The sequence below is a fragment of the Mus caroli genome, unplaced genomic scaffold (assembly GCF_900094665.2).
Source record: "Mus caroli unplaced genomic scaffold, CAROLI_EIJ_v1.1 scaffold_16662_1, whole genome shotgun sequence".
Taxonomy (NCBI): Eukaryota; Metazoa; Chordata; class Mammalia; order Rodentia; family Muridae; genus Mus; species Mus caroli.
The window spans coordinates 1-9,754 of NW_018389019.1; the positions used below are offsets into that span (position 1 = coordinate 1).

Consider the following 9,754-nt stretch of genomic DNA (forward strand, 5'->3'; position numbering starts at 1 on the left):
TTAAGTTCGGTCTCAGTGTCTTCTTGGGTGCGCGGCTGCCCCGAGGTTTAAGTGAGTGTCTCCCTTTGGGAGTCCTGGAGTCTTTCAATATGTACTCACTAATAAGTGGATATTAGCCCAGAAACTTAGAATACTGAAGAAATAAGATACAATTTGCAAGACACATGAAACTCAAGAAGAATGAATACCAAATTGTGGACACTTTGCCCCTTCTTAGGATTGAGAACAAAACACTCATCGAAGGAGTTACAGAGACAACGTTTGGAGCTGATATGAAAGGATGGACAATCTGGAGAATGCCATACCCGGGGATCCATCCAATAATCAGCCTCCAAAAGCTGACACCATTGCATACACTAGCAAGATTTTGCTGAAAGGACCCTGATATAGCTGTCTCTTATTTGCTATGCAGGGGCCTAGCAAACACAGAAGTGGATGCTCACTGTCAGCTATTGGATGGATCCAAGGCCCCCAGTGGAGGAGCTAAAGGGGTCTGCAACTCTATAGGTGGAACAACAATATGAACTAACCAGGACCCCGGAGCTCGTGTCTCTAGCTGCATATGTATCAGAAGCTGGCCTATTCAGCCATCAGTGGAAAACGAGGCCCATTGGTCTTGAAAACTTTATATGCCTCAATACAGGGGAATGCCAGGGCCAAGAAGTGGGAGTGGGTGTGTAGGAGAGTGGGGCGGGGGAGTGTATGGGGGACTTTTGGGATAGCATTGGATATGTAAATGAAAAAAATACCTAATTAAAATAAAATAAAATAAAAAATTAAAAAAAATAAAATACTATTTTTTATTTAAAAAGAATAAGAAGAGAAAGCGTTGAAGTTTGGTGCTTATATCACATTCACGTGCACACTATAATACTATGAAGATATTTATACAACCACAGTTTTATAGTGATTGAAAGTTTAAAAGGAAGCAACTTCCGCCATGTGGTTGTTGTCATTGTTTAGTTTAGGGAAAAAAAAAAAAAAAACCTCACCTCAAAGTGGGTCTTCAGCGATGAGTGTGGTTGCACTATCCTGGACTAAAAACTATCCCATATATATCATTTTAACTCAAATCAGTAACTGAGTATTAACATTTTTCTTTGCTTTTATTGGATATTTTCTTCATTTACATTTCAAATATTTTCCCCTCTCCAGGTCTTTCCTTTAGAAACCATCTATCCCATCCCCACTCATCGAAGAAAGCCTCAGAAGATGGAGAGATCTCACTTCTTCATGGATTTGAACGATTAATATAGTAAAAACAGCCACCTTGCCAAAACCAGTCTACAGATTAAATGCAATTCCCATCAAATTCCAACACAATTCTCCTTAGAGTTAGAAAGAGCAATTCTCATATTCATTTGGAATCACAAAAACTTTAGGAAACTGACAACTATTCTTAATAATAAAAGAACTTTTGGAGGGCGGGGTTCGAGACAGGGTTTCTCTGTGTAGCCCTGGCTGTCCTGGAATTCACTCTGTAGACCAGGCTGGCCTCAAACACAGAAACTTCCTACTGGAACATATGGGAGCAAATACAGAACCCACACAGCCCAATGATATGCAAAAAGTGAGAGACCATGGAACTATCAGCTTAAACAGCATATCTCCTGTCATTTCTTTCCTCTGGGTTCAGAGAGTCCTAAGTAATAGGAATAAAAAATAATACAAGAGCCATAGGTTATAGAATACACGAATAGAATGACCTCATCTATATCAACATTATCTATGCACCTATGAATTCACAGAAAGTGAGTTATCATGTATGGTTCTATACATTTCTCAACATTAAGTGTACTAGAGCCAAAATGAGAAGTGGACACAAACATCTATTTTTAATTTAGAAGCAATCTCTAATCGATAATCACTTTCAAGTATAAGAGTAATTTCCTCCAAGACAGTCTGGCTGAGCAAACAAATTAATCTTAAATGAATGATGCATGCCCATCAGTTGATGGCAAGCAAAAAACAAACTTACAGATATTCTTAAAGATTCATTACCTCAATTTCTTTTCAGAGTTTTCTATTGTCTTATAATATATATCTGTTAAATCCATTTGCTTCAAAACTTCTGTTAGTTTCACTGTGCCTCTGTTTAGTTTCTGTTTCCATGCTTTGCCCATTGGTGAGAGTAGGTTGTTGAAGTCCCACACTATTGCTGTGTGCACTTCAATGTGTGCTTTGTGCTTTAACCAAGTTGCTTTTATGAATGTGGGTGTCCTAGCATTTTGTGTGTGTGTGTGTTTCTCAATCTTATCTATTTCATGTGTATATGTATTACTGCTTTCATTTTAGTGATTTGATGATCTTCAGTGTTTGAGCAAGTAAGATTTATTCTATACCTGCTGTGTGTGTCTGTGTGTGTGCCTGTCTGTTTTTGCATAAATGTTTCCTTTTATTTTGTCATTTCTCTTCCTCTAGAAAACTCTGACAAGTACTCATTCTTTTTATATTCAAATCTGAAAGTAATTCTTAATACCACTTTCTTCACAGCCTCCTTTATCTGTTTGTTTCTAAGACTATAGATGATAGGATTTAGGAATGGTGGGACAATGGTATAGAATGCAGAAAGTGTCATCTCCTGAACTACTTCCAATATTACTACTGGAGGTCTTAGATACACATAGGCAGCAGAACTAAGAAACACAGACACCACAATAATGTGAGGGATACAGGTGGAAAAGGCTTTTCCTCTCTCTCCTTTGACAGGAACCTTCAAGACAGCTGATAATATGCGAACATATGATATGGCAATGAAGGTAAAGCAGCTACCACTGAGCCCAATGGCAGTTAGCAAAATTAAGAGTTTGTTGTTAAAGGTGTCAGAGCAAGAAAGCCTCAGCAAAGAGGGGATATCACAGAAGAAATGCGGAATTACTTTAGAGTGACAAAAGGACAGCTGGAAAGTTTTGAACGTGTGCACACTTGCAAGGATAAGAGAGGTAAGTAGGGAAGCCAGTGTCGTCTGAACACAGAATTGATGGTTCATAATCATAGGGTAAAGGAGAGGCTTGCAGATGGCTACATAGCGATCCTGGGCCATGATGGTGAGAAACTGAATCTCTACANCNNNACAAAATAAGANCAAAAAGACCTGTGCTNCACATCCNNCCACAGAAATGNNCNTGTGGTCAGTGAAAGAANTGATACAAGCACTAGGCACAGTAACAGATACAAACCCCATGTCTAAAATGGACAGATTCCTGAGGAAGAAGTACATGGGTGTGTTCAGGGTCTGGTCAACTGTAGTAACAATGATGATGATAAGGTTCCCTAACAGGCTGCACAGATACACCAGCAGGAACAGCACACTGAGTAGGATCCTGAGCTCCCAAGTCTCAGCAAAATCTTCCAGCATGAACTCGGTAACCAGGGTAGAATTGGTAACCAGGGTGGAGTTGGCCATAGTCTCAAAGTTCATGTTTACCTGAAAGAGAAAAGCAGTAACTGAGAATAACTTAAATTGTTTGATAGATCACAAGCATTTCTCTTGAAATGGTTTATTTTTGTTCTCTAAAACTGGCCTTTATGTGTGAAAAATCAAGTATATTTTTCTTGGTTTGCATATGATTTTATCATTCTTTATTTTTAATATGTGGCTATATGTCAAATTGTATGATATGATAAGCACTTAGAATTAATTTTCATGATAATAGCTGTCACATGAATACTATTATCTTAATAAATATTATGTTGTTTAATATAAAGTCATGTAATATGGCAAGTTCCTTTTCTACATAATATATCTGCATCAATTAGGATCACCTAGAAGCATCTAAAATGTGGAATATATTTCTAAAACTGTTTATATATACCAGCCCTTTTAGTTGGGAGTCTTCAGTCTCATCTATACCTATTATTCATAGGTTGGGCCTTTTCATTCTGTCTGGATTTCTTGAATGTTTTGAGTTCGGAGCTTTTGCTTTTCATATTTTCTTCGACTCTTGTGTCAATGTCCTTACTTCTGTCTCTTGTATTCTATTGGTGATGCTTGCATCTGTGATTCCTGATCTCTTTCCTAAGTATTCCATCTCCCTTTGTGTTTTCTTTAACATTTCTATTTCCATTTTTTGATCCTGAATGGTCTCGTTCAATTATTTCATTTTGATTTGTGTTTTTCTGTATGTCTTTAAATGATTTATTTGTTTCCTCTTTAAGGGCTTCTACTTGTTAACCTGTGTTCTCCTTTATTTATTTAAGGGAGTTATTTATGCCCTCCTTACAGCTCTCTATCATATTTATGAGATGGAATTTTAGATCTGAATCTTACTTTTCAGGTGCGTTGAGGTATCCAGGGCTTGGTGGTGTGATTACAAGCTGGTACAACCACTCTGGAAATCTGTCTGGTTGTTCCTCAGAAAATTGGACATAGTATTACCTGAGGACCCAACTGTAGCGTTCCTGGGCATATACCAAAAGATGCTCCAAAATATAACAGACTTACATACTCCACTATGTTCATAGCAGTCTTATGTATAATAGCCCGAAGATTGAAACAACCTAGATGTCCCTTCACAGAGGAATGGGTACAGAAAATGTGGTACATTTACATAATGATGAACTATTCACCTATTAATAACAATGACATCATGAAATTCTTAGGCAAATGGATGCATCTGGAGGATGTCATCCTAAGTGAGGTAACCCAGTCACAAATGAACACACATGGTATATATTCACTGACAAGTGGATGTTAGCCATAATAAATAAATAAATAAATAAATAAATAAATAAATAAATACTTGGCATCCAACAATATAACTCACAGATCATTTGAAACACAAGAAGAAGGAAGATCATATCAAACTATGGATGCTACAGGCCTACTCAGAAGGGGAAAGAAAATAATCTCAAGAGGTATTGGGAGAGAAGGATCTTGGAGGAAAAGAGGAGGGGGAGGGAAAAGGTAGCCATTCAGATTTGGGAGGAGATGAGGGAGAAGTATAGAGCATCAAGAATTTGAAAGGAGGTGTGTAGAGGCGAGTGAGGGAGAACTGTAGAGAGCCACTATTAAGTCTCAGATGCCACAGATCAAAGAGGTTGCCAGGACCCAAGAAAGGACATTAGCTGATGTACCGGCTAGTTTTGTGTCAACTTGACACAGCTGGAGTTATCACAAAGAAAGGAGCATCAGTTGGGGAAATGCCTCCATGAGATTGAGCTACAAGGCACTTTTTCAATTAGTGATCAAGGGGGAGGGCCCCTTGTGGGTGGTACCATCTCTGGGCTGGTAGTCTTGGGTTCTATAAGAAAACAAGCTGAGCAAGCCAGTGGAAGCAAGCCAGTAAAGTACAGCCCTCCGTGGCCGCTGCATCAGCTCCTGCTTCCTGACCTGTTTGAGTTCCAGTCCTGACTTCCTTTGGTGATGAACAGCAATGTGGGAGAGTAAGCTGAATAAACCCTTTCCTCCCCAAGTGCTTCTTGGTCATGATATTTGTGCAGGAATAGAAATCCTGAATAAGACAGATGAAATACCCAACAAATTGGAAAGTAAACTTTAAAGACCATATCTGGTGGATAGGCATGGCTTCCAGTTGAGGCATGGTGCCACCCTCTCACCTCAAAAATAGTAATGCAGAGTTCCTCCTATGAAAGAAAATGCAGGAACAAAGAATAGAGCAGAATCTGGAGGAAAGGCCACACAGAGATTGCCCCACCTACAGATCCACCCCCTCTGCAGACACCATTTCAGACACTATTGCTGACGGCAAGAAGAGTTTGCTGACAGGAGTCTGGTATATCTGTTCCCCTGAGAGACTCTGCCAGTGTCTGAACAATACAGTTGTGATGTGGATGCTCACAGACAACCATCTGACTGAGCACTGGGACCTTAGTGGTGGAATTATCCAGGACTGTAAGAGCTGCAATGGTTTGCCACCCCATAAGAAGAAATACAATATTAATCAACCAGACCCCTGAAAGATCCCAGGGATTAAACCACCAAACAGAGTACACATGGAGGGACCCATGGCTCCAGCTACTTTTATAGCAAAGCGTAGCCTCATCTGGCATCAATGGGAGAGGAACCTCTTGGTCCCGTGGAGGATTGATGATCCAGCATAGGGGAAGACTGGGTGCTGAGGTAGAAGTGGGTGAGCAGGTCGAAAGCACCATGATAGAAGCAGGAGTTTGGGGGAATGGATGGGGGTTTGGGGAGCGTAAACTGGGAAGAAGGATATCATTGGAAATGTAAATAAATAAAATAACCAAACTGTTTATTAATATAAATGCATTTACATATGAAATGCATTTATGTTGTATGATTATTTCATATATATACATATATGTATATCCATATTGGGAGAGATGGGGGAAAGGAGAGAATGTGAGACATGTGGACATAAAAAGACAGAATGGGAAAGAGAAGTAAAGATGACTAAGGTAGAAGTGAGTGTGAGATATTCATAATAGGCCATTTGCCTGGAGACCTAGGCAGAGTTAACTTCAAATGCTTGAGGCAGAATTTTCTCTTTTTGGAGAAATTTTGCATTTTCTAGAAATTCATTCATATTATGGGTGTTTTTTTTTAACTTCTTAAAACTGATTATTTGGATATTTGAATAGCATATTTGAACGCATCCACAGTAATACCTGAAATACTGCTCTGCTAACTGAATCATGAAACAAAGGCAACTATGTACATAAAGCTAAACATGATACAATGCATAATTGCTTTATGTTTTTACCAGTTTGACTCAAGTGTAGCTGATGTCAAAGTATACTATGGAGTCCCACATCATGTTTTTCTAGTTGTGATCAACTGTCAAGTTCTCTGACTAATGAATGATATAGAAACACTAATTTCTACAATTAGTGATCAAGTATAGGGGTGTTAATGTAAAGAATTCAAACTGCAAAAATTTAAACATAAATTTCCACTAGTTTAAATGAAATAATGTAACACTTTTATCAAATACTCTTGCAACCACTAATGATTCTACATGTTATAAAACATTAATGGCCTAACATTTATGTATATTATGAATGTTTTAAAATGTGATAAAACTAAAAACAAAACAGTTTAAGAGTTGAATGAAACAAATTATCTGCATCACACAGCTGGTCTCCCAGGAGTGCTGACACACATAGATTACAAGTGAGACAACTACTCCTGCCCCAATACTGGGCACAAGCGATACCTGCCCAGAACCCAAAAGACCCAGCAACCTGGGAGCAACCTGGGACATGAACCTACAGTTTTCCATATGTACCAAGAACAGACCCTGTGCTACAACAATTGGCACTTCAATCCCACCCAGAGAGAGCTGGTCTTCCAGGAGTGCTGAGACATCAAGGATCAGAGAGAGAGAGAATTTGTATCTCAGGAGTGCTAACATACCTAAGACCACAGGCTTACAGCCTAACAGGAAGGACAAGCTCCAGTCAGAGAGTGAATGACCACATAACATCAGAGATAACAAGATGGTAAGAGGAAAGCATAAGAACATAAGCAATAGAAACAAAGACTACTTGTAATCAACAGATTCAAGTTCTCTCTCTCACCACAGAAATTCCTCGATAACCTAGCACACCTGGAAGCAAGATATTGATTTAAAATCACATCTAAAAATGGCAATGATAGAGGACTTAAGGAAGGACATAAATAACACCCCTAAAGAAATAAAGGAGAACACAGGTAAACAGTTAGAAGCCCTTTAAGAGGAAACATTTAAGCCCATTAATTAAATACAGGAAAACACAAACCACTAGTTAAAGGAATTAAACAAAACCATCCAGGATCTAAAAATGGAAATAGAAGCAATAAAGAAATCATAAAGGAAGACCACTCTGGAGTTGGAAAACCAAGGAAAGACATCAGAAGTCATAGATGCAAGCATTACCAACAATATACTAGAGATACAAGAGAGAATCTGAAGTACAGAAGATACCATAGAAAACATTGACACAACAGTCAAAGAAAATGCAAAATGCGAAAATCTCCAAACCCCAAATATTGACACACAATGAAATCCAGGACACAAAGAAAAGACCAAACCTAAGGATAATAGGCATAAAAGAGGGAGAGAAGATTCCTAACTCAAAGGGCCAGCAAACATCTTCACAAAATTATACAAGAATTCTTTTCTAACCTAAAGAAAAACATTACCATAAACATACAAGTAGCCTACAGAACACCAAATAGATTTGACTAGAAAAGAAGTTCATCCTATCCCATAATAATCAAAAAACCAAATGCACAAAACAAAGAAAGAATATTCAAAGCAGTAAGGGAAAAATGTCAAGTAGGAAATAAAGGCAAACCTATCAGAATTACATCAGACTTCTAAACAGAGACTCTAAAAGCCAGAAGATCCTGGGCAGATGCCATAAAGACACTTAGAGACCAAAAATTCCAGCCCTGGCTACTATAGCCAGCAAAACTCTCCATTACCATAGATGTAAAAACCAAGATATTCCAGGAAAAAACCCAAATTTATACAATATGTTTTTCACAAATCCAGCTCTACAAAGGATAATAGATTGAAAACTCCAACACCAGGGAGAAAAATACAACCAAGAAAAAGTAAAAAAATTAGTCTTCTTTCAACAATCTTCAAATAAGATAGCAACACAAACAGAATTCCAGTTCTAACCACAAAAATAACAGGAAACAACAATGAATTTTCCTTAATATCTGTTGGCATCAATGGACACAATTCCTCAATTAAAAGATATAGACTAACAGGATGGATATGTCAGCAGAACCCACTATTTTGCTGCATACAGGGAAAGCACCTCAGTGACAAGACAAAGAAAGACAGCACCTCAGAGTAAAAGGTCAGAAAAATTTCTTTTAAGCAAATGGTCCCAAGAAACAAGCTGGAGTAGCTATTATAATATAGAATAAAAGCAACTTTCAACCAAAAGTTATCAAAAAAGATGAGGAAGGATATTGCAAACTCATCAATGGAAAAATCTACCAAGATGAACATTCAATTTTGAACATCTCCACTCCAAATGCAAGGGCAACCATATTCATAAAAGAAAAGTTGCTAAAGTTCAAAGCACACATTGAACCTCGCACAATAATAATGGGAGACTTTAGCACACCACTTTCACCAATGGACAGATCATGGAAGCATAAACTAAACAGAGACACAGTGACACTAACAGAAGTTACAAACCAAATGGATTTAACTGATATCTACAGAACATTTCACCCTAAAACAAAAGAATATACATTCTTCTTAACACCTCATATTACCTTCTGAAAAATTGACGATATAATCAGACATGAAACAAGCCTCAACAGATATGAAAAGATTTAAATAATCCTATGTATTCTTTCAGATCACCATGGACTAAGGCTAATTTTCATCATAACAAAGAAAAAAAACCAAAAAAAAAAAAAACCCAAAAAATACAACTGAAAGCTGATATACACATGAAAGCAGAAAAACCCTCTACTCAGTGATAATTTGTTCAGAGAAGATATAAAAAATTTTTTAAAAATTTATAATTTAATGAAAATAAAGGTATGACATACTCAAATTTATGGGACACAATGAAAGCGGTGCTAATAGGAAAACTCATTGCTCTTAGTTCCACCAGAACCTGGAGAGAGCATTCAATAGCAGCTTAACAGCACACCAGAAAGCTCCAGGACAAAAAAAGCAAAGACACAAAAGAGGACTAGACAACAGGAAATTGTCCAACTCAGAATTGAAATCAAGTAGAAACAAAAACAAATACACAAGAATTAACAAAAGCAGGAGCTGCTTATTTGTAAATCAAAAAGATAGAAAAAAAAATC

The 9,754-nt window shown here is 37.7% G+C and overlaps 1 protein-coding gene across 1 annotated transcript; it reads right to left on the reverse strand.

Annotated features, from left to right (window-relative positions):
* Positions 1 to 2,395: 2,395 nt before the first annotated feature.
* Positions 2,396 to 3,406, reverse strand: LOC110287900 (olfactory receptor 14C36-like). Its single transcript, XM_021154397.1, has one exon. The coding sequence runs from the start codon at positions 3,404 to 3,406 to the stop codon at positions 2,396 to 2,398; it is 1,011 nt and encodes a 336-aa protein (XP_021010056.1).
* Between the last annotated feature and the right edge of the window lie 6,348 nt (positions 3,407 to 9,754).